At 37.0% G+C, this 27,170-nt stretch overlaps 1 protein-coding gene across 1 annotated transcript in view; it reads left to right on the top strand.

The window, feature by feature from the left end:
• Window positions 1-320: 320 nt before the first annotated feature.
• LOC150088029 (uncharacterized) overlaps window positions 321-27,170 on the top strand; it is a 46,200-nt gene continuing 19,350 nt past the window's right edge. The window contains exons 1-2 of the mRNA XM_090370543.1: window positions 321-699; window positions 14,076-14,172. Coding sequence (XP_090226669.1) covers window positions 604-699; window positions 14,076-14,172 — 193 coding nt within the window. The 5' untranslated portion in view covers window positions 321-603. The remainder of the gene's footprint in view (window positions 700-14,075; window positions 14,173-27,170) is intronic.

The following is a 27,170-nucleotide window of genomic DNA, read 5'->3' as shown; positions in this document are numbered from 1 at the left end:
AAAAACTACGCTATGGGGTTGTTTGTTTGTTAATGAAGAAACTTTTTTTTCCTCAAACAGTAATGGAAAAATTGGTAATAGGTGTATAAATATACTAGCCTGTGCAAAATTTAGTTTTCTAGCTTTTCTGCTTTTTTAAAAATGTATTTATTTATCAATGTAATTTAGCATTAGCCAAATTTCTTCCAGCACTGTTATCTTATTTCGTTTCCCTCTTTTTTTTTTTTTTTGTGGTTAAAAAGGGAAAGTAACTCTTTGGCCGTGGGCATAGCCTCGTAGTAAATTTAAATCTATTTTGCTTGAGACCTTGAGTACTGTACTTCTAAAATACTTTAGGCGTAACAATGGCGGTATGGTGAGTTTAGTTGGTTGAGTGTGTATTTTCTTAGGATCACTGGTTGCCATGGTCATTGGGCAGGTTGCTATACTATCAACCTGTGCATTATTAACAAGCCAAAATGTGTAAGATAAATTTGAAGATATAATTACACCTCAAAAAGAGTCATTCAGTCACGGTGACCATCGAAGGAATTCTGTGGCATTATGTGTATGAAATACATATAAACAGGTTTTAAGTCGTACTTACCCCAAACTCTAAGAATCATGCCAATTTTAAATCGATGTTGCACACCTTTCCTTTTTAACAAGTGGTGGACTAGTGTGAAATATGGGAGCTACTACATAGGGATATATGGTGTGGTAGGTCTGGATTTTGTTTATGCTGAAATTCCAGCGGATTTTTTTATTTTTTCACAGTATGTTATTGATATGAATGCGTGAGTTGAAGTGAGTAATTTTAATGAGAAAACGTATTTACAATTGTTTAATTGATAATTGCTCGTAATCTTTGCTACATTTTTAGTGTGGGTGTGATGAATCATTGTTTTCATTTTTTAAAAAATTGTTTGTGCATTGAAATATTGGATTAAATGCCCTTCAGATATCATAAGTAAATTTTACACTATCGTTAACAAAATATTATAACGGCCGTTTATCAGTTGAATCAGAATGGTATATGCCGAAATTGAACTCAATGCTTGTTTTCAGTTTTTGTTGTCGATGCTGATTGAGTTGGATGAAAACAGTAGGGATATTTAATCAGGATAGTGGAGTTGGCAAGAAAGCAAATAGAATTGATTTATGTTAATTAGTGAGCCGCAACAATTGCTTTGACTGCAGAATATCAAAAACATGGCACACATAATTGTTCTGTTTATACTCTGGGGTAACTACAGTAATTACATAGGTTAGAAACAACTAGTTAGTTTAAAAATATATTCTTGGCTAAATGCTAAGAGTATGAAGGAGATGGTTTATGCACGTACATCATTTCTACTACCCAGGTAGTATGAATGCATCGTTTAATTTCATCTCATATTGTGAATACCTTGTGGAGTTATACTTCATAACTGGGTTGTCACTATTGCAACAACAGGGTACTTGCCCACTCACTGATGAGTAAGCCAACAAGCTTCGAAATGGTGCCATTTGGGTGGTGTCTGCTGAGAATAAGTAACATTAGTCTTCCCCACTGGTGAAGCATTACTTATTCAAAGCAGTGCAATACCTCAGCCACCTGTGAAGGTATTCACAATGAGATATAATTAAACGATGCATTCATACTACCTGGGTAGTAAAAATTATTTATGTTTAGTACCCATGCATAAACAATCTCCTTCGACTAGTTAGTTGACAAAGCATATTGTTATAAACGTGTACTGCTACCTTTGGCATAAGCACATCGTGAATATTGCTTCCTCTGCATCTAAAACACTAGGTTTTCTCTTTTGCTGTTGCCATTACTTTTCCTTTAAACATCTTCCAAATCTACCCTACAGTGGAATATTGTTCTAACATTTGGGGTGGTGCAGTCAAAACCAGTCTCAGGCTTATAGACTCTATTCAAAAGAGGGCTGTCAGGTTAATTAATGAGTCATCTCTTACAAAGTCTGTCTCATAGACATTCTGTTCCTGCTGCAGTCCTTTTCTGTAGATACTTCCTTGGGCACTGTTCTCCCAAATTAGCATCCATAATTCCACCTTTCTGTTCAAAACTAGGCTGAATGTGTGCTGCATCCATTTTCTGTCCAGTTTTAAACACACAGAACAAACTTTTCTTCTTCCTCAATTTATCCCTTCAACTTATGTTTTCTGGAACAGCCTTTCTTCATATGCATTATTAGAAAAATAACTGTGGAAATTCAAGTCTAATGTCAACAAGTATCATCTGTTTTCTCAACCTTCATCCCAGACACACAGTACTAAACACTATGGGTTCTAATACCTTTCATGTTTGGGGTTTTTATAAAAAAAATTATGTTGACCACAATTTCACAAAATTATGTAAGTAAAATATTAGATAAAAATCTAATAGGAAATGCATTGATTTATTAAAAAGAAGAAATCCAACTAAAATAACCATGAAAGATTAAAAAATATATAAATATATTTTACAACTTAGGAGTACTGTATTTATCCCCAGGGACTCACATCTGGTGAGTATGGGCTTGGCACACCCAGGGTCCTGAGCTGGATATCATCATTCTTCTCTTTCTTGGTGATTCCCTTCTACTTCTCTCTGTCTCTCAGAGTAATTCAGAAATTTTTTTTTTTTTTTTTTGCCTGGTGCAGCATAAGCCTTAGGCTTCCTTGCGCTATATGGCTAATAATAATAATAATATGCAAAGCAGATAAACTTCCATGTTTAAATTTCATAACTTTATTTTAAAAAATCTTGTTTTTGAGTTTTACATCTTACTTTTCACACTGTTGATTTTTATATAGATTTTCAATTGAAAACTTATCAAAACTTGAACAAATTGGTATAGAATGAAATGATTCACAAGTATTAGTCATTCTGCATATAGAAGCTGATGGTCGAAACAGTTAACAAAATAATGCTTTCTTTGTGATATAGTTGCCTTCAAATAATCACAGAATTGGGTCAATGAAGGATCATTCAGATCTGCAACCTGCCTCCAGTTTGCACATTCAAAAGGTGCATTTCTGCACTATCTACCACAATGTGGGATCCAAAACTTTCAGCCAAATAAGGTTCTGCATAACTTTTGAATTTTTAATCAGATTACCCTACAAGAGTTAGTATTTGAATTTTCTGGTATTAGTTTCAGACTAAGTAGTGTTCTCTCCAGAAACTTTTGCCAGCTGGGTGGTATTATGAAGTAGCTGGGTGGGGGAGTGTAATACTTTGCAATATTATAAAATTTTCTGTTATTTATAAATGTGACTTAAGCAATCCAGAGCAAAATTAATTGCATAATTTAACGTTATATGCTCCTGTTGCATTGACCTCTATTGCATAGTATGTTCGAATTAATATTGATCGAGATCAGTGAGCAGTACCATACTGTACTGCGAGAATTTCTTCAACGGTAAATTCTAAGTGGGAAGCTTTCAAGGAATTAATCGTGGAAGCTACTAAAAGTTTCATAACTATTAAGAAGTATTGTTCAAGGTTTAGGCCTAAATGGTTATCAAATGAACTAATGAGACTTGTGACAGAAAAGAAAAATGCATGGGATGCATATAAATTATATAGCGACTCAGAAACCTATGGCAGATATAAGCTAGTCTGCAATCAGGTCACAAAGGAGGATAGGCAGGCGAAGGCAGATTACGAGAAATCTTTGGCAAAGGATGCTAAGGAAAACAGCAAAGATTTCTTTACTTATATAAGCTCTAAAAGAAGGGGATGAATCTGATTGGTCCACTTGATATCGATGGTTCGACTGTTGATTGATTTTTTTTTTTTTTTTTTTTTTTGATTTGGTAGTTGTTGGCGCATCGGCTTCTGTGGCCATATTGCACCTCCCAAGGTTTTTGCAGTACTTTGATCCAAGCCCGAGGCGGGAATCGAACCCGCGACCTTTGGGTTGCGGGGCAGGTACTTTACCCACTCGGCTAGCCCGGTCGGCTCGACTGTTGATGATCCTGCTCAGATTGCAAACAAACTGAATGAGTATTTTGCATCTATATTCACACATGAGGAGTTATTAAGGTTTGAAAATGGCAGAAGGTTATCAAATTGTAGCAGGGTGCTTAATGATTTTGTAATAACTGAGAGCAAAGTGGAGGAGAAATTGTTGAAGTTAAACATAAGAAAGGCACCTGGGGTTGATGGGATCTATCCAGTTATATTAAATGAGGCGACAAAGCAACTAAGCAAATCCTTAGCCATAATTATAGAGCGTCCTTGGACTCAGGGGAGGTTCCCACGGACTGGAGATGTGCAAATGTATCCCCAATTCACAAAGGGGGATCGAAGGGTGACACGAGTAATTACAGACTAGTTAGTTTAACTTCTGTTCCGGGTAAAATAATGGAGTCGCTGGTTAAAGATGCATTGCAGGATCATCTAGACAAGACTGCAGCAATAATTCAGACACAGCATGGGTTTGTTAAGGGAAAGTCTTGTCTGACAAATTTGATAAGATATTATGATGTGGTTACAAAGGAACTGGATGCAAAAAATAATTTTGATATCATATATTTGGATTTCAGGAAAGCTTTTGACACTGTTGTGTATGGAAAACTATTGTACAAATTGGAGCCGAATGGTATTAAGGGTAAGTTGCTACAATAGATAAAAGGATGGTTGAGTGGGAGAAGACAGAGGGTGGTAATCAATGGGTGCTGTTCTTCGTGGATTAATGTTATTAGTGGAGTCACACAGGGTTCGGTGTTGGGTCCACTGTTGTTTTGTATATTTATCAATGATATTGATGAAGGTATATGAGGCTTAGGATCGAAGTTTGCAGATGATACAAAGGTTGGCAGGGTTGTTAATGACAGTAATGGCAGTGTGCCATTACTGTCATTAACAACCCTGTAGAACCCTGCAGTGTAGAAAATTTGGACAGATGGGCTAAGAAGTGGCAACTGAAGTTTAACCTTGACAAATTCAAAGTACTGCATATGTGTAGAAGTAACCCCAGAGAAACGTACGAACTGTGTGGTACTACACTTAAGGTGGTTGAAAATGAAAAAGACCTGGGAGTAATTGTGCAGTCTGATATGAAGTTTTCTGAGCAATGCCGACAGGCTGCCAGGGCAGATCATTGGGTTTTGTCAATGATATATGGGAATTTTGCTACCAGGGAAAAGGAGGTGATTGTCCCTCTGTATAAGGCAATGGTCAGGCTACGCCTTGAGTATTGCGTACGGGTCTGGAGGCCTCATTTTAGGAAGGGTGTAGATTTGCTTGAGTGTGTACAGAGAAGGGCAACAATTTTGGTGAGAGGAATGAAGGGATCCTCTTACCAAGAGAGGCTTAAGTTCTGCAAATTGCAGTGGCTGGAGACTAGGCACGCAGAATTGAGCACCCTGAATTCTGATGGGATCCTTCCACTTGTTCAGATTACGAACCTAAGGGGGCATAAATTCAAATTAAGAATAGACAGATGTAGAATAGATGTGCGGAAATTTGCCTTTAGCCAGCAGGTGGGTAATTGCTGGAACAAACTTTCATCTGTCGTTGTGGAAGTTGATAGGTTAAATAAATTTAAGGAGGAACTGGACAGGCATTTGGACGGAATGGTGCGTTTTTTTTTTTTTTTTTTGGCTGATGCTGCATAAGCTTTCTTGCATCACATGCCACTACTACTACTAACTGCTTAAATTTTAGCTAGGCAGTTAGTTAAATTTACCGGGCGGTGCGCCCATTCAGTAGGTCCAGGAGAGAACACTGTAGAGTATGGCAAGTGACACTGACCTAGACACCGAATGGAGTTAGAATAAATGAATGTATAATTTATTTTAAAAATGACAATTATAAAAGTTATCTAAATCAATTTTTATAAAAGTACCATTTCATGGATAATGTAATAACAGTTTTTAAAATTTAAATAATATTATAATAATTAATTCAAAAATATTAATTAATATTATAACTGAATTATTTTTATGAAAACAAAGGTGCATTTATGGTATTTGTCAGTACGTGTTAAAGTTTCTAGTTATGTTTCTGGCTTCAGACTTGAAACTTAACCTGTATTTCTGATTTACAAATTTCTGTTATAGCATTACGAATTGTTCATCCAATAATGGCTGCTGTATATTTGAAATTAAAATTGAAATCAGCATCATTTCCATTTATGAGATTCAGTAAATTTAAGTAACTAGCTGATTTATTTATCCATGCATTGCAAAAATAAAAAAAAATGCCCATATACAGCAAATGGCATCTCTTGAAGTTAAAAAAATATTGTCAGTTAGATAAAGTGAAAATACAATTTTCCACTAATTTTATCAGTGATAATAAATTTCAATAAGATGGAATATATGAATTCAACAGGGGACATTTTGAGTGTAAATGGAGCACAGATAAAGAATGTGAAACAGTTTAAATATCTAGGAGCTATTGTGCAAATGGATGATTCATCAGAAGATGAGATTACAAGAATTAATGAGGGAAGAAAGGTCTTTGGAATGCTGAATCCAATATTATGGAGCAATAATATTCTCTCAAAAACCAAATGATTAATATACAATGCAATATTTCAGAGGATCTTACTATATGGATCTGTCGAGATGGATTTTTGGAGATCAGCCTGAAAATCTAATTTAGAAAGAGTTAGGAATGAAGACAAGAAAAGCAATGGGTATTCAAATGAACATCATTGAAAGACTAGAACAAAAAAGATTAGAATGGTATGGACATGTTATAAGAATGGGGGAAGAGAGACTAGCTAAAAAAAGCAATGGAATGGACATCCCTAGAAGGAAAAGGAGAGGAAGACTTAGAAGTACATGGATAGAGGGTGGCTATGGAAAAGAGGAAATTGAAGAATGGAGACTGGGAGGACAGAAACGAGTGGAGGAACAAAATTAAAATATAATTAAATAAATAAATAAAAGTTAGGTCAAGGATAACCATTGATACAATGGAAAAATCCAAAGAAGAAGATACTGACTAAAAATTGTTACTATTAGTTTTTAAAGAATTCAATTTCTGCAAAATGTTGAAATGCTTATATTTTTGGTAAAGGCTAGATAACTTAATTTTTTAAAGGCCATTGGTTTAATGTTCTTTATGAATCAATTTCTGCTGCAGTACAAATTTCAGCAAATCCTTTTTCATTTTCACTAAGCATGAATTTCAGCATTGACACACACACTCTCTCTCTCTCTCTGATATATGATTTCTTCTGTGCTGCATCATAATATAAATAATGACATAATTATTAACAAAGCAGTCCATGTAACAAAATGATGGCAAAACTGGACTTGCAAACTAACACGTTCATCATCATCAGCCATTTTCAATCCACTGCAGGATGAAGGCCTCTCCAGCAACTTTCCAGTTCCTTCTGTTTTGTGCAATGGCCATCCATTTACTACCCACAAACTCATGAATTTCATCTATCCATCTCCATCATTGTCTTCCAGGTTTTCTTCTAGTTCCTCTTGGGTACCATTCTGCTATTTTCTTAGTCCATCTGTCATCATGTCTTCGAGCTGTGTCCTGCCCAATACCATTTTAGTTCTTTAGTTTTGATAAGAATGCCCTTTACTCAAGTTTGCTGCCTAATCCATGTGTTTCTCTTCTTATCTAACAGTCTGATTTCCAATATAATTCGTTCCATTCTTCGCTGTGTCGTTCTCAGCTTCTCTTTCATTCTCTTGGTGATTGTCCAAGTTTCACTTACATAAGTCATGGTGGGAAGTATACATTGGTTCATTATTTTAACTTTCAGACAAATTGGGATATTGCTCCTGAATGCTATCCATCCACAATTTATTCTTCTCTTGACTTTTTTTTTTTTTTTTTTTTGGCTGATGCTGCATAAGCTCATACACTTGCTTTCTTGCATCACATACCACTACTACTACTACTTCCAGCCATTTATCTGTATTACAGCCAATGACTTGTCCCAGATAAGTATATGACTCCACCTTTTCAATTACTGCTCCTTCAATCATTATTTTCCTTTCTGTGGCATACTTGTTCATCATTACTTTTGTTTTAGCCATGTTCATCTTTAGTCCAAAATCCTTACTAACTCAGTATAACTGATTAAGATTTTCCTCTAATTCTTTGGGATTGTGGCTTATGGCCACAGTGTCATCTGCAAATCATAAATGGTTTAGGTATTCTCCATTCACATTGACTTCTTTCTGAGACCAGTCTAATCTTCTGAAAGCTTCCTCGAGGGCAGCTGTAAACAACTTCGGAGATATTGTCTCCTTGTTGAACTCCTTTCTCACTTTTAAATTTGCTACTGTCTTTGTCTAGTCTAATAAAGGAGGTAGTGTGCTCATATATTTTCTTCAAAATCATAATATATGATGTATCTATGCCTTGTTGTCTTTCCAGTTCCCGAAACATTGCCTTATGCTGTATGGAGTTGGCCTTTTCATAATCCACAAATGCCAGGTACTAACGCATTAGACCACCTATAACTGATAAGTGATCTTCATATTTTTAGTTTTCTTGGTAAATAGGACCAGCGTGGATACAATAACATTTCAATTAAAGTTGACCATTGGTTATTATGGTTACTTTGCATCGAATATATTGGCTAACTCGACACTCCCATTTCTGTCACCTTCAGTTCGAATCATAGTTGTAATTTTACATTCTTAGCAAAAGTAGAGCTATGGGATAACCTAGCATTTTTAAATTTATTTTAAAAGCTTGGTTTTTTTGCTTCTGCTTTATCAGTAAACAGAAGATTTCTATGCTGCATCCCCGGCACCTCCGTGGGCAGGAGCAGCAGTGTGTAGCGCACGCTTCTTGATTAGACTGGGGTTCGAGCCCGTGATCCACCAAATACGGAGTAGGCGGAAAGGTCAGGGTATGACCACCGCATATCCCCGGAGCAATGCAATATGGCCTTAGTTGCTAATGCTCCTAAAAACCAAATAACAACAACAGCTGCACCCCCCAACACACACAGCAAAGCTAGTACCTCTCCTTGACACGTTAAAATTTCTTTAATAAAGAGTTTGTTAGATTTCGGTATATAAAAAATTTAGTAGTTTTCAAAGAAAGGAAAATTACTCAGATCAGTTTTTAAAGTATAAAATGGTTTCATATTTACTACTGCTGTTATCAAAATATGAAGATAGTGCTCAAAGCACAATAATATAAACCACTTAATGGAATTTAAGGGGAATTAAATTACAGTATTGAGATTACAGATATACTCAGTAATCTGAAATACTGTGCATATATCAATGTTGTTTACAGTATAAACAGCATTGATATATGCACACACATATCTCTCTCTCTGATGTGTTATTTCTTCTGTGCTGCATCACAATTTTCATCTTCAAACACTTTAATACAGTTGTTATAGGGTTAGCCATGGTCCAGTGTTTAGAGTACATTGAAGGGTTAGAGTACATGTTAGAACCCTGAAATAAGGTGGGTGTGGGTTTGAGCCTGTATGCTGCCACAAAAAATGCACAGCTTATTATGAATTGCAGTACCAGAAATCTGGCTTTCTTTAATTAAATATACAGGGTGAGTCAAAAGTCATGCACCATGGAGTAAATTATTTTTTATTTAATGCATTTCAAGAACAAGTTCGTTATTGCCTCCCTAAGTTTGTCAATGTTTCTTGGGAGTTTGTGGTAAACAGCAGTCTCCAAAGGAAAAAAATCTAAGGGTGTGATGTCTGGTGAGCTGGGAGGCCATTCAACTGGGCCTTGTTGTCCTATCCACCCGTTGAGGAACTGTTTATTTCACACAACCAATGAATAATGCAGGGATGCTTCTTATTGGAAGAACATGTTGATTCTTTGTTGTAAAGGAACATCATCCAGAAAATCCATCAAGTAATTCTATAGCACATGTAAATACATTTTGCCACTAATGTTGTCAAAGAAATAAGGACCAATTATTTGACAATCCCATATTCAAGCCCACACCATAACCTGGCAATTGTTTTGCACATTATATGCTTCTATCCAGTTAGGACTACTGTCTGACCAGTAATGAAAATTACCTGTTGACATTATCACTTAGGTAAAATACTGCTTTGTCACTGTTTGTCACATCTCTGTTTTGCAACATCCACTCGCAAAACTCCTCTTGCCGATCTGTCGTCACTGTGCAGATTCTGAATAAGTTGCACTTTATACAGGGTTAGCACTTTATACAGGGTGAAAATGATTCTTTCAAAGAATGTGCACTACTAAACTTTGGCTAACCCCTATTTCTTGACTTGACTTCCTTGTAGATTTTTTTGGTCTGTTTGTAAGGTGTGCCAGTACCATCGCTGATATTTCTCTATCAGTTACACTTTTTGGTCTCCCACTTCGAGGACAATCAGCAACACTTCTGGTTTCTTTAAAATGGTTTTTTAGTTGTCCAACAGTTGATGTACCAATTGGAGGCTGGTGTGGATTCTGCCTGTTAAATTCTTTGGCAATTGAATGGTATGTAAGGCCTGGTATCCCATACATAAACACTAAGCTTACTTTGTTGTCTTTTGATAATTTGTCATCCATTGTTTTTAGCTTTGAAACAAAAAAAGAAATATTAATTTGTAGTATTTATAATGGTGTGCGACTTTTGAATCAACTTGTATATGCAGTCAAAAGGAATACATAAACTTCCAGCATTGGTTGTGTGAAAATTAAATGGAACTTTCTTTATTAAAACATCATGGCATAGTTTTAAATGTCATTGAAGCTTATTTTTTGTGAATTGGCTTCATATATATCTATCTGATCCTACTTCGTATAATCCTTTCTCATCAATTGTGCTGTGAACCTGCAGAAGTGAAATTGAGAGCAGTTTTTCTGAACGCTTCCCAGTTCATTTCACAAATATACATGGTCTCAGTTCTAATCTCAACGATGTCCATTTCCACTTGCAGTCTGCCGAACCCCATATACTTTTTCTGACAGAATCTCAGTTATCAGCTGATTCAACTACTGTTCATCTCAGTTGCCCAAATTATTCGCTGTATGATTCTTTTCACCTCAAAGGTGGTACTTGTGCTTATGACCATTCCAATATTCCCTGTCAGAGACTTGGTAATTTGGGATCTCCTGTTTTCGATCTTCTCTGGCTTAAAATCTCTCTACCTCATTCTGTAAAATTCATCTGTTGTCTCTCTACTGTTCTCCCAACTCCACTAATCACTTAGAGCTCTTTGACTTCCTCTCTTTGCAACTTGACTTTCTCCAGTCCAACTTTCTTAACAGTGGGGTAATTTTTCTTGGTGACTTTAATGTTCGCAACTCCAGCTGGCTTCCGTTTTCTAGTCACACCAACCCAGCTGGTCAAGATGCTGAGGCTTTTGCAATTACTAATGACCTTGCACATTTGCAATGTGCAAGTTCATTTAGTAATTGCGATTACCAATGACCTTGCCTACAAGGTTATTGGTAATTGCAATTACCTAAAATTACCAATGACCTTACCTACAAGAATACTGGACACTCCTAACCATACAGCCAACATGCTTGATATTTTTCTCATAAACAACCCTTCTAAGTACACGGTCGAAGTGAGTGGTCCCTTAGGCACCTCAGATCACAATTTGGTGATTGTCTCTTCTCCAGTTGAGCCTTTATCTCATGGCTATTCCCAACCTCGTGTTGTTTGGCATTACAAGAATGCAAAATGGGATGACCTGCTAGATTTCTTTTCCATGGTCGGATTACTGTTTCAAAACTTGTGATGTCAATTTTTGCTCAGATCATGTCAGTGAAATTATTCTTGTAGGAATGGCATCCTTTATTCCACACTCCACTTTAAAATCTCGTCCTTTATCTAAACCTTGGTATTTCCAATAAATGTGCTAAGGCTGTTCAAGAGAAGAATGTTACATATCATAATTGTCTTGTTTCCAATTCTTCAGTTTAATTTTCTGCCTACACCAAAGCTGGCAACAATTGTAAAGCAGTTATTAATCGGTCCAGACTAGATTTTGAAGAGGCTAAGAGTAGAAAACTTGCTTCTTGCCCTAATGGTAGCTGAGCATTCTGGTCTCTTGCCAAAGCTATTGGCTGCAACCTTTGCCCACCATCTCTCCAAACCAGATGGTTCTGTTGTCACTTCAGCCAAGGATAAAGCCGACCTGCTAGCATCCCATTTTTCTTCTAACTCATGTATTAACGATCTTGGTAAAACACCTCCCACCATTCCCAACACGCTCCATTCAATGCCTCCTGTGGTCTTCCGTCAAAAGGATGTCAGAAGGATTTTGGCAAAACTTTATGCTCAGAAAGCTCCAGGTCCGGATGGTATTTCTCCACTTGTTCTCAAAACCTGTGCTCCTGAACTTACTCCTGTTCTTTGCCACCTTTTTCACTTTCTTATTCCAAAGTGTTTTTCCTTCTGCTTGGAAATTTGCTCATATCCAGCCAGTTCCTAAAAATGGTGACAAATCCCTCCCATCCAAATATTGTCCCATTGCAATTACTTCTAATCTTTCTAAAGTAATGCAGAAATCGATTAACCGCAAACTCTTAAACTACCTAGAAACCTTCCGTCTGATCAACGATCACCAGTACGGATTCCTTCAGTGTTGATCCACCGGTGATATTCTGGCTTATATTACCCATTTATGGACAAATTCAATGGAAAAGTTTGGTGAAACACAAGCAGTTGCTCTTGACATCTCAAAGGCTTTCAGTCATGTTTGGCATAAAGGTCTTCTAAACAAGCTTCCATCTTATGGTTTGCCAACTGTTTTTTGTAATTGGTTATCCAGTTTTCTCTCTGATCGCTCGCTAAGGGTGATGGTAGATGACTCTGTCTTCTAACTTCTCCACTAATGCTGGTGTCCTCCAAGGTTCAGTTCTTTCCCCCCACTCTTTTCCTCTTGTATATTAATGACCTTCTTCCATTGACTAGAAATCCTATCTATAGTTTTGCTGATGATAGCACATTGCTTTCCACTTTCCAGTTTGAGAAACGTTGTCCTACTCAATCAGCTTCAACTTCTCGAATATCCACTACCAATTTCTTAAATGCCGAGCTCTAAGTAATTCTACGGTGGGGAAAAGACAACTTAGTTGATTTCAATCCTGCTAGGGCCTTCTTCCACCCTTCTATTCTGGATATCATGATCTTGTCTCTTTCCACTTCAGCTGCTCTTGATTTTAGTTCTTGTGCTTCCTGTTCCTTCTACAGTTCTGGTTCAGTTGTATCCACATTCTTTGTAGTTGGATGCTTACATTCTGCTTGATTTTTTCCAATATTAAAAGCAACAAGGAGTTAATCTCCTTGTTGCTTTTGAAAAAACACAAGTCTGAGCTTGATTCAGTGAGGGTTACCACTATATGTCTAAAGAGGCACTTTCACTATACAGTCTAGTCATTGTCTTAACTAATCTTGTTGCACTCCTCTGCACCTGTTTCAACAGCTTTGCATTCTTCCTAAAATGAAGCTTTCAGACATGTATGCAGTACCCAATATGCTACCCATTGTCTTGTACAACAGGGTAATCAGCTTCTTGTCCCTGCAGATAAAGTTCCTGTGTATCATTGACAGAACTTTCATAAGTTTCCTTGGAAACATTTTGCATTGCTCAGAGAACTTTGTTGAACTGTACTTTATCTTAAATTCTGTATGTTTCATCCCTAAGCCTTTCATTTTTCATAACTTTGAGTATAGTACCACCCATTTGGTATGCTATTCTGAGATTACTGCTACCCATATGCAACAACTTGCATTTATTAATGTTAAACCTCAGTTGCCATTTCCCAGCTTATCTGCCTAATTTTTTTAGGTCTTGCAGTAGCATGCCTTGGTTCTTGTCATTAACCATCCTTCCATTATTTGCAAATAGACATCTTGGTGTCTTCAATATCAATTAAAAAATATTGAAAACAGCAAAGGGCCCAGCACTGAATTTTAAGGGGTTTACAACAATAAATACAATCAGTGGAATGAATTATTATCTATTAATCCTATTGCTATTAAACACACTTTCCCATTGTGACATTCCTAAAGTTAGTAGAACTAGTTTTAGTAATGTCACAGTTTCTTGTATTCATGATTTTACTAAGCTCATATCAAAATAAGTTTTTGGTTTATCTTAAATTCTGTATGTTTCAAGTAAAGTGCCATAATTATTATTGTTTAATTTTAGGTGTTACACATATTTATTCTGTTTTATGGATTATATATCTTGGTATTTGGAGGCTGTCATGAATTCTTTGGATCATATTTTGAACTTGGCAGAACTGGTATGATTTTTATTGAATTTATATGTTAAGAAAATTATATTATTATTATTATTGAGATTATTTGGGAAGTAATCATCAAAGATTTGCATGATAAATAAAATAGTGTAATAGTAAAAAAAATATATATCTATATATATTTTTTTTGTTTATGGTATTATAAAATACTCAGGGTCATAGTTCAGCATCAAATATTTATGAATTCTGAGTACTGAACTGCTTAATTCTTAACATTTTTTTTTTTTTAATGTTTCTTCCTTTTAATGTTTTTATTTTTATTATTTACACACTTTTATATAGCTTACTGTCTCTTTCAGTTGTCTCCTGGTTTTTCACTTGACAGACAACTTATGTAGTCGAGACCCACTAATTTTCTTAAAATCGGACAAATGCTAACTTATTGTGATTTAGCATTTGTTCAATTTTACGAAAATTAGCAGGTCTTGACTACACAAGTTGTCTGTCCAACATGTCTAATAAAGTTTCGAGACTTTACGATTACAATATGTTTTTTACACTGTCTGATTTCTTACTCTGTCATTTGTGTATGATTTTATCTGAATCACTATTACCCAAATATATCTTCACCGTCACATCCATTTATACTCTAAATTGTGAATCATAATCATAGAAAAAAGGTGCCGAGTGCTGGGTATGTTCATAATGAAATAATATTGTACCAACCAGCAAACTGCTTAAAAATAAATCACTTTAATCTGAGAATTTAATTACATATACATATAAAAAAAATAATTAAAATCTGAGAATTGTAAAAATAAAATGCTTTTGACAATATATCGGGGGGGGGGGGGCGGTGTTACTAACTCAGCCATTGCGGAGCGCTTTTGGAATGAACAATACCTTAATTATAATCCACATTCCAATGTTGAGGTGTTAGACTGCATTCACAACTCTTGCCATTTCGTGTCCATATAGCTGCAGAGTTCCATCATTAATTATAGTGGTGGAACTTGCATGCATTCTATTATGGAGGCCATTATTTTACAGTGTGATGAGAAATGGTGGCCTAATTACATTGCCAATTCCTGCCACACCAGGTTTGCAGTCTGGCAAGTAATGCCCTCCTTTCCTTTCACATCCCACTACTTTTTTTTTTTTTTTTCTGCCACACACGATTTGCACAGGAAAATGTCTACACGTGTGCAAGGCTATGTTTTTGACAATGTATTATTCTACTGTTGTATTTTTTATTTTGAGTTAACAGAGGCACAATGCCTTAAAGCTTCTCATAAGATTTTATATTGGTTTTGTGTATTTTATTTTAGTCCATTGTATACAGATTTTGGCACTTTTATTTATATTCTCAGTTTTTATTAATTTTTTTATTACTATTATTTTTTATATGTATATGTAATTAAATTCTCAGATTAAAGTTATTTATTTTTAAACAGTTTGCTGGTACAATATTATTTCATTATTAATCATAACTGTATTCATATATTATTAATCCTTATATTTTGACTTTTGCACCCAGAAGTTAAAATACAAGCTTCTCATAAGCTGTATTTACTTACTTTAATCATTAGTTACATATTTTTTCAACTTCACTCCCATAATTTCTCTTTGACATAAAGGGTTTTTCTTCTGTAAATATCAATGCAAAGTAACTGAGTTCATCTGCAACATCAGCTGTGGTATCTAATACTTTAGGGCGCCTCCATAGACAGGTGGGAAGGAGCAGCAGTGCGTAGCACATGCTTCTTGATTAGACCGGGGTTCGAGCCCGTCACCACCAAATACGGAGGATGTGGAAAGGTCGGGGAATGACCACCGCATATTCCCGGAGCAATATGGCCTTAGTTGCTAATGCTCCTAAAAACCAAACAACAACATCTAATACTTTCCCATGTCCATTACAAAAGGGTCTGATCTGGTTTGTCCTTCTCTTCTTTGCATTTATATATGTGAAGAATTCCTTATTCCCACTCTTTGCCAGTGATTTCTCATAAACTGCTTTTGCCAGCCTAATCTTTTCTGTGGTGCTATTATAGATCACTTTATAGCTGTTATAGGCTTCGATGCTTTTTATTGCTCTAACTTTTCCATGCCATCTTTTTCTGCTCAAGTAATCTGGCAACTTCATTATTTGTCCAACTTGGAATCCTCCTCATGGAGTATTTTTTAATGGTATTTATGCATTCAAGGCTTCTATGATTAATGTTTTAAAGGTATACCATAATTCAATTGTATTCGCTCTCTGTGTATTACTACCCAGTTAACAGAGGTCATGTAGCACCTTAAGGCATCGTAATTTCCTTTTGTGAAATTATAACCCATTCCTTTGCCTTCAACTACTGCTACCTCTCTCTCTTCATCGTCCGCCATAGAACTCAGTGATCACTTCCTGCTACTGGTTCCTGTACTGTCAGCCCTATTATGTCATCTCGTTCATGGGTGATAATCAGGTCTAGAATATTCTTTTCCCTAGTACTTTCCCTGACATGTTGGTATAAATAAAAACCATCTAGTTGATTTAAAAATTTTGTCCCCCATATGGAGTTTCCTTCCCATTTGCTCCAATCAATTAGAGGCAAATTAAAATCACACAAAAGACATTCACACTTACTTGCCCATTCCATTTACATGTAGGGGCTCTCATCATAATCTTCAAAATCACGTGGCCTGTAGATTACTCCCACTCTCATTATACCTTTGCTTCCAACTATCTCACACCATACAGATTCTGTATTAGCATGCAAAACATCTGAATCTGGGAAAGCTTTTGTCACACTCAGGCTGCTTTTGATAAGAAGCCTGACCCCAGCCCCCCATTCTATCTGCCCTATCCTTCCTAAATATATTATACATATGATACTGAAACTCATCATCCGCTATCTTCGGGTGGCACCACATTTCCGTAAGCCCTATTATGTCAGCATTACTTGTCATGACCAGCAGTCCAAATTCACTCATTTTATTGACTACACTTCTGACATTACTGTTTAAACAATTAAGACTTGGTGATCTTGTATAGTTAATTACCCTGATACACCCCTTAAAGTTATTTAAACTCTCTACCCTGGCATTAGCTACCTGCTCATTTGAACCATTTCTGCCCTCAGAACATCTTGCTAATATGTTCTGTTGTGGTAACAAACAAGAACTCTTGAGGTATGTGCAAGTGTTACTTTGACCAATATTATCAAATAAATGCATATCTATATTTCCCTTGTCCCCCCCCACCCCAAACTAGCAGTTTCCCAGAACCTTTAAAGTATCCTCTTAAATACTGGCAAAAACACTTGCCCCACCTTTGTTTAAATGTATCGCGTCTGTACAAAACAGATTCCTTCTACCTACAAGTGCGGGCCAAGCTGATAAGGATTTTCTCCCAAAATCCTTGCAGTGTTCAAGTCTTGAGTTAATCCGCATGGCTTTCCGCATGTGATCCCTCCTATCGCGTCTAGGCAGAATTGCAGTCACGTAGACCTAACTCACAGCATTTCTTCAGCATGGCTCTGTATTTGTCTAACAAATCGTCAGATTATGTATGTTTAACATAATTGGGCCCCACATGAATAATAATATTCTCTTTACCCCCCCCCCTAAAATCTGATAATCTGTTGGTGACATCATTAATTGTTGCTCCTGGCAGACATACCCTCGTTCTAGTCCACCACCGACCGGGCTAGCCGAGTGGGTAAAGTACCTACCCGGCAACCCAAAGGTCGCGGGTTCGATTCCCGCCTCGGGCTTGGATCAAAGTACTGCAAAAACCTTGGGAGGTGCAATATGGCCACAGAAGCCGATGCGCCAACAACTACCAAATCAAAAAAAAAAAAAAAAAAATCTAGTCCACCTATCTTTATTATAAAAAATATTTCCCTTTTTCCTGACAATGGAGTCTCCTAATAGAACTAAGTCCTTTTGAACCAGAATAGTTTGTACTTGGTTGTTCTGTTCTGGTGTCCGAATCGGAAGTTCATCATTTGGTAGGTCTTGAGTCCCTGACGAGCTCTCATTTACATTATTCTTGAGGGCAGGCACCCGTTTTTTTTTCAGTGACTCAAATTGTTCCAGCAATGCACTAAATTTTAACTTAAGATCTGTACTGTACAATGTACAGTACAGATCTTAAGATGAGCAATGATTATCCACCAGGTTGACCTTGGAATACATGGCTGGTCTTCAAATAATAAAATCACGATTCACCCTGAAATCGCCATTGGCTATTTCTGCACGAGCCATGATAACCTGTGACGAAGCGTTCAAAGCAGATTTTGTAACAGTCATTGTAAAATTTACTAATTATCAATGAAAGTAACTTTCAATAAATTACATGTATAATATTATAAAAATCAAACTATTACAAGAAAAAAAATTGTAATGAACTTAAATAAGTTCACGGCAGAACTAGACAAGCATTTGGAGTGAATGGATGGATGAAATGGGAAGGTTTTGTTTTTATTTTTTTATTTGGCTGATGCTATATGAGCCTGCTTTCTTGCATCATAATCATCTACTAATGTTATGTGTATATATATGTGCGTATATGAAATAAAGTTATGTAAATGTAGAATAATATTATGTAAACTAAATTTAACAGAACTGCTTAATGCTGTAGAACCAATGTTTCAACATTACATCAGACTGTGATATAAGAAAATATGGAAAGCTATTAAAATAAAAATAAAAAACAGTGCAGAGAGGAAAGACTGCTGATATGGTTGGTTAATAATACTGCAAGGAAAAGGTACAAGAGTGCCCTGAACTATAACAAAGAGAAGCCTCAAAAAAAAAAAAAAAAATTGGTAATCATTAGCATTATCTAGAAGCATATGATGTAAGAAAACAAGCTTATGCTGCATCAGCCAAAAAAAAAAAAAAACCACTTCCATTTCACCCCTCCGTTCGTTCGAAATACCTGTCCAGCTGAGCCTTAAATTTATTTAGGCTACCAACTTCCACAACAAGGGATGGAAGTCTGTTCCACCGACCAACTACCCGCTGGTTAAAGGCAAATTTCTGCACATCTATCCTACATCTGCCTTTCCTCAATCTGAATTTATGCCCTCTCAGGTGATTATTCTGAGCAAGAAGAAGAATCCCATCGGCATTGAGCATGCTCAAACCATTCAAGGCTTTATACACCTCTATTAGATCACCTCGCCGGTGCCTAGTCTCCAGACACTGTAATTTGCAAAACTTAAGCCTTTCTTCGTAAGAGCAACCTTTGTTCCATTCACTAATCTTGTTCTCCTTCTCTGTAGAGCTTCTTCCAGCAGCTCTACGTTCTTCTTGAAATGAGGCCTCCAGACCTGTATACAGTACTCAAGGTGTGTCCTGACCGTTGCCTTATACAAGGGGATAATCACCTCCTTATCCCTTCTAGAAAAATTCCTGTATATCATTGACAAGACACCATGAGCTACTCTTGCAGAAAACTGTTCAGAAAACTTCATATCTGCCTGCACAATTACCCCCAGGTCCTTTTCATTCTCTACCACTGTCAATGTGGTACCACAGAGTTGATATGTTACTCTGGGATTACTGCTTCCCATATGTAGTACTTTATATTTGTCAATGTTAAACTTCATTTGCCACCTCTCAGCCCAACTGCTCAACTTTTCTAGATCCTGTTGCAGCAGTGTACTGTCCTTAATATCATTAACAACCCTGCCAACCTTCGTATCGTCTGCAAACTTGGACATTAAGCCTGATATACCATCATCAATATCATTTATAAATACAGAAAACAACAATGGACTCAACTAATAACATTAGTCCACGAAGAGCAGTGCCCATTGATTACCACTCTCGGCCTTCTCCCACTCAACCATCCCTTTATCCATAGCAGCAATTTGCCTCCACTGACACCTGCTCCAATTTGTGCAGCAGTCTTCCATGTGCAGCAGTATCAAAGGCTTTTCTAAGATCCAAATATATTATATCAAAGTTATTCTTTGCATTCGGTTCCTTTGTGACTACATCGTAGTATCCAATCAAATTAGTCAGACAAGACTTCCCCTTAACAAACCCATGCTGTGCCCGAGCTATAACTGAAGTCTTGTCTAGCTGATCCTGCAATGCTTCTTTAACCAGTGCCTCCATTAATTTCCCTGGAACAGAAGTTAAACTAACAGGTCTGTAATTACCTGTGGCTCCCTTTGATCCTCCTTTGTGGATTGGGGTCACATTTGCACATCTCCAGTCCATGGGTAACTCCTGAGTCCAGGGAAGCTCTCATAATTATGGCTAAGGGTTTGCTTACTTCCTTTGCCGCCTCCTTTAATATAACTGGACAGATTCCATCCACCCCAGGTGCCTTTCTTGTGTTTATCTTCAACAATTTCTCCTCCACTTTACTCTCAGTTATTACAAGATTATCTAGCTTACTGCCAGAGTTGAATACACCTCTGGCATTCCCCTCCCTGAATAACTCCTCATATGTGAATGTCGATGTAAAATATTCATTTAGTTTGTTAGCTACCTGATCAGGATCATCAACAGTTGAACCATCGAGATGAAGTGGACCAATCTGATTCATCCCCTTCCTTCTAGAGTTTACATAAGTAAAGAACTCTTTTCTGTTTTTCTTTGCATCCTTTGCCAAAGATTTCTCGTAATCTGCCTTCGGCTGCCTAAATTCCTTTGTAACTCGGTTATAGACCAGTTTATATCTATCATAGGCTTCTGTGTCACATGTTAATTTATATGTAACCCATGCATTTTTCTTCTCTGTCACATGTGTAATTAGTTCATCTGACATCCATTTAGGTCTAAATCTTGAAAAATATTTCTTTGTTGGTATGAAAAGCCTAGTAGCTTCCAAGATTAATTCTCTGAATGGTTCCCATTTTGAATTTGCTGTTGGTAACATCATCAGTTATATCTTCTGCTGGAATATTCTATACAGGTCCACCATATAGAATTTAAATACTTTCTCAAACCACTGTAGTCACCTTTACGAAAGCAAAACCCTTCCCTTTACCCTTGATGGTAGTTACCTCTTCGAGTAATTTCCACTTCAACACACTGTGATCACTGCCACCTAGTGGTTCCTTTATCTGCAGATTCTTGATGCATGAAGAATCACTACTGATAATCAGATCAAGAGTATTACTCCCTCTAGTTGCCTCCCAAACATGCTGCTTTAGAAAACAATCATCCAATAAATCCACAAAAGCCTTGCTAGTGTTTGAGTGACCAACCAACAAATTCCAGTCAATATCCGAGAAATTAAAATCCCCCCATTATAAGACACTAATTTACTGCCCCACTCTATTTCTCTGCACGATTGCTCATTATTATCACCAGATTCATTAGGCCTATAACACACACCTACTCATTTTTCTTTCCCAGTGCTTATGTCACACCAAACAGACTCAACATTGCATTGTCCACCCACATCAATTGTGGATGCACTTCCTTAGATTTTGTGTTTCTTAACTAACAGCGTAACCCCTCCTACCTTCCTGTCCTGTCTATCCTTTCTGTACACATTGTACTCCCCAAATTCCTGTTCTGCACTACTTATGTCTGTGTGACACCATGTCTCTGATATCCCAACTATATCTGCCTTTGATGTCTTGACTAGCACTTCAAGGTCGTCGAATTTATTAACTATACTCCTAGCATTGGTGTACATGCAAGTATACATGCACCTGTTTTTACTTAGTTACCCTAACACAGCCCATTTATTTACTTGTTCAGCTATGACTCCCAGCAGTCCTGGAAATTCCGATTGCCTTGCTTTCCAGGCTGCTGCTCAATTGCATTTCAATAGAAGTAGTGCAAGAATCACAAGCTAGCAGTTTTCCAACCCACCGAACTCTGTCTCGATAGCATCAGCAAATATTCTTGCACCCTTTCTATTTAAGTGTATCCCATCCCTGTAGAAGCAGTCTCTCATGTTAACAAGCACAGACCAGGCTGAAAAAAATTCTACCCCTTGAGCCTTGCACCTCTCTCCAGGGCCGAATTGATCGACAAGGCTCTCATCATATACTCCCTCCTATCATGTCTGGGCAGAATTGCAGACACTTTCAAATTCAACCCTAACTCATGGCTTTTTTTCAGCATTGTCTTGTACTTGTTAAGTAATTCTCCCGTCTCCTATTCTTAATATCATTAGTGTCAACGTGTACAACAATATCACCCTTTGTGCCCTTAAAGAATGATATCTGCCCTACAACATCATAAAACTTTGCCCCTGCAGACATACCCTCGTCCTGTTCCATCTATCCCTTTTCCACAATATGTTCCCCGTTTCCCCTGACAATAGTCATCTACAACAACTAATTCCTTTGGGACCAATGCATTCTGCCTTGGGGGTTGCCACTGTTGTGTGATTTTCAAGTGCAAGCTCTGGCATTGATGTGGGCAGCTGAGAGCTTGATGGGCCCTCAATTTAAATCCTTCAAGGGCATCCACACTGTCCATCAAGCTCTCATATAAGCCCATAACAATGCCAAGTTGGCGCCTGATTTCCTCGCACTCCTTACATCGCGCATACACAAAGACATTCCTCTTGGCAATATCATGTCCCATTCCTGATTGCTCCACAAACATCAAACAAAGCAGTTCATTTCAATAGACTGTGATTCAGAGGACAACTGCCCCCCTCAGTTTTGCCCTGAGCCACAGCACTTCCACTAGTTTGAGCCTTTTGCTCTGGTCTGAGTTATGATTTCTATTCAAGTTCAATAAAATTCCAGTACAAAATATAACTCTAAACCTATATCCCAATGCAGTTATAACACTGTATATATATGTATTTCGGTATTGAATATTATCTCCAAGTTACGTTATATGACTTTCTTATCCCCTGTGAACTTATACGTATTAATTTATGATGTAACGTTTGTAATAACTAGGTCGCTATATTTATTTAGTTGAAAAAGTACTATTCAATTGACAATAAAATTTAATAAGATTAATAAATTTTACTGATTAATTGATACTACTATACTCTATCTAGTTTTCCTTTAAACCTTACACTAGCACACGTATCTTATAACAATGGCGGCAAGTTACGAATAGTTAATCTATGGACACGAGGTATTATCTACTTTCCAAATCGTGCTATCTAAATTCAAAATAAACCACGGAGCTTGACTAGGTCTATAAGCTACTTATAGAAAATAATTTAATCTAACAATTAAGTCAATAAAGCTGCTAAGTATAATTAAAAACTTTTCATTTGTGGGAGCTGCAAAACCTGTCTACACATGGATTTGATACCCTTACCGATACTAAGTAATAACCTACAAAATCTCTATCTAAATTCAATTTAAACTAAAGTATTATTACTAGGAATATAAAGCAACTCTAAAAAATAAATTTATACAGGTCGATCATCACTAATCTGGCAGCGTTGGGACCTGTGGGGTGCCGGATTAGTGAGTTTCCTGGATCACCGGTGGTTATTTTAGCACATACAGTTTACCCAACAGCTTACCCAGCAACCTTTAACACATTGACTGCCAAGCTAGTTTAAGAAAAAATTCCCCAGGGGCCAAAAAATATTTTGCAAATAATTTGATTAGTAATTCTAAAATAAATATTGTAATGTCAGTGTTGTCATTTCTTTGCTTAAAATATAAAAAAAGACAGAGAGACTTTTTTTCTACATTGCATATATGTGGCCGACGTGGCCCAGTAGGTTACTTTATTTCTTGAGAAGCAGTGTCGACCACATACGTGTGACCACAGAGTTTATGGCATACATATGAAGGTTGTTTGTGATTAGTTTATTGCATGCACGGCGAGTGCTGCAATCAAACTAATTGCGATAAAATAAACTCTCAAATGTCGCAATAAGTAGTATTGTTAGAGATTTTGTGAAAACAAGTTCATTAGCACGCTATATTATCCATCATATTGTGTTGTATTTTTCTGCAAGTTTGTACAAGTGTAAAAAAAAAAAAAAAAAAAATTAAAAAGGAAAGGCCAAGAGAAAATTACTAAAATAAGAGGAACTGAGAGAAATTGCTGGAATTTACAATTAAGCAGAGTTAAACTTCCCATAGGACACACCACTGTAGAGTTTTTTTCAGAAGTTCAACTTTATCTGTTATGGACAGTGTACGGTGTTTGTGCTTTACACCACGAGAGACACTTCCTTTATGCATTGGAACTATGGCTAGGGTTGAATGTCAGCAGGTTATAATAATAAATGCAGAAAAACAAGTGGGAATGGCTTGCCAGTGTTTAAGAGTTCGCACCAACTGATGCTGCAACCAACACCACCAAAACAGTAGCGGCAGGTCAGTGCTACAACCCGGGAAATTTGAAATTACGTTTGCGGAATTATGTCCGAATTAGCAGTGGAACCAAATTAGTGATGGTCGACCTGTATGCCAATTTAAGTCAATAAAAAAGCAACAACTTCTCTATTTGCTGGAGCCGTAAAAACTTTGCCTGTTCACATGTACTCTCGCACCCCCACATCTGCCTTTAATCTGCCTTTGCCTGCCTAACCTCCTTTGTGACTTGGTTACAGACCAGCTTATATCTATCATAGGCTTCCGTGTCACCCATTAATTTATATGTATCCCTTGCATTTTTCTTCTCTGCCACGTGTCTCATTAGTTCATCTGACATCCATTTAGGCCTAAACCTTGAACAATATTTCTTAGTTGGTATGAAAAGCCTAGTAGCTTCCAAGATAATTTTTTGAATGCTTCCCATTTTCAATTTGCTGTTTTTCACATCCATCAGTTGGTCCCACCATATAGAATTTAAATACTGTCTCAGACCTCTTAAATACTGTAGTCGCCTTTACGAAAGCAAAAACTCTTCCCTTTACCCCTGATGGTGATGGTGGTGGTGGTGGTAGTAGTAGTAGTTACCTCTTTGAGTAAATCCCACTTCAGCACACTGTGATCACTGCCACCTAGTGGTTCTTTTATCTTCACATTCTTAATGCATGAAGAATCACTACTGATAATCAGATTAAAGAGTATTACTCCCTCTAGTTGGGTCCCGAACATGCTGCTTTGGAAAACAATCATCCAATAAATCCACAAAAGCTTTGCTAGTGTGTGTGAGTGACCAACCCACAAATTGCAGTCAATATCTGGGAAATTAAAATCTCCCATTATAAGACTGTCTGATTTACTGGCCCACTCTATTTCCCTGTCCAGTTGTTTATTATACTCATCAGAGTCATTAGACCTATAACACACTCCTACTCAATTTTTATTTCCCAGTGCTTATGTCACACCAAACTGACTCAACACTGCACTGTCCAGCCATGTCGACTGGCTGTACTTCCTTGGATTTTGTAGTTTTTGGCGCATTATAGCCTTAGTTGCTGATGCGCCAATAAAACCCTATCAACCAACCAACCATCCTTGGATTTTGTTTCTTAACTAATAGCATAACCCCCTCCTCCCTTCCTATCCTGTATACCCTTCCTGTACACATTATACTCCCCAAATTCCATTTCTGCATTCCTTATATCTGTGTGACATCACGTCTCTGATATCCCAACAATATCTGCCTTTGATGTATTGACCAACACCTCAATTTCATCAATTTTATTTACCAAACTTCTAGCATTGGTGTACATGCAAGTATACATGCACTTGTTCCTATTCTTAGGTACCCTAACACAGCCCATGTGTTTATTTTTACGACAATGACTCCCAGCAGTCTCTGAAATCCCCTGCATCTTGTTTTCCAGGCTCGTTCCAATCGAAGCAGTGCAATAATCACTTTCACCTCTGCCAGTGGCTACTAGGGGATATACACAGACTAGCACAGACTGTGTATATCTTGGGGATATACACAGACTAGCACAGACCAGTGGCCTGGTCTGTGCTAGTCTGTGTATATCCCCAATCTAGCAGTTTTCCACCCCACCAAACACTGCCTCGATAGCATCAGCAAATATTCTCACAACCTTTCTATTTAAGTGTATCCCATCCCTGTGGAAGCAGTCTCTCCTGTTAACAAGCACAGACCAGGCTGAGAAAAATGCCTCTACTAATGCTAAATTTTTAAACCATTGTTAGCTGCAAAATAAAAGAAAACATTGTAACATTCCTTATATTGTAGAAATAAGGAGATTTCTGCATTAAAAGATTTAATTTATAATAAATTTCACAGAAGATTAATAATATTAGCATTAAGCAATATCTTGTATTTCAGCAGCATTTCTCACGTGTTCCTTCTACTAAGATGAAAATTTTTGAAACTTGAACTCACAGGTTACAATTACATTCTTGCTTTCAAAGAACAGGGTAATAAAATCAAGATGCCTGGATAAATTGGTTACATCTGGTGGCAGTACGGTGCTGATTTTTCTTATTGGGTTTACTGTTACCTTGTGTTGGCTGCTTGCAAATTGGTTGATAAGATGGTGGTAGGTTGGTCAGATTGCTTATGAGTGATGATCCTGGCAAAACCTTCAGTCTTGGTAAAGTCAGGTGGGCACTAGTGGTCTATATTTGATGTTAGAGGAATCCCAGGGTTAGCATACTGGTTAACAAGCTTCCCACCCTTGTGTTTTTTGGTATCTTTTGTTTCTGCATGGTATAGACACTGACCCAAATTCATCTCTGTTCAGGTTTTCATCTCTGGGCAGTTCATGGTTTTCTAACAGGTGGCCAAAATGCCACATTTTAATTATAACCATCCTGTACATGTTAGTATTTTATCTTCCCTTAGTGTGTTTTATTTACTAAAATTAACACTTTTATTAGCATTCTGGCAAGGACAGTTGGGATAACCATTTCTGTAACCATTTTTTCCCTGAGCATTTTGTGTCGGCGATTTAAAAGATTACTTATATTTTAAAAAAAAAATTGAGAATACAAGCATATTACATTTATGGTATGTACCATCCATTAAAGAAATAAAGTTTTTCAGAAGCTCACAACTGGCAACAGGATTTCCCCTCTTATTCATAAATATGATTGTATCTTTTGTGTATTCTTTAGGTATGTATGCTTCTTTTTATGATAATCCCAAGGGAGGGAAAAAAGGGTTAACTTGTCATGGTTAATGAATTTATCATGGATTTATTCGTGAAG

This window comes from Mastigoproctus giganteus, chromosome 3 (assembly GCF_048544385.1).
Source record: "Mastigoproctus giganteus isolate SK-2022 chromosome 3, ASM4854438v1, whole genome shotgun sequence".
Taxonomy (NCBI): domain Eukaryota; kingdom Metazoa; phylum Arthropoda; class Arachnida; order Uropygi; family Thelyphonidae; genus Mastigoproctus; species Mastigoproctus giganteus.
Note: the sequence above shows the minus strand (reverse complement) of the source record. Positions and strands in the feature narration are given on the sequence as shown.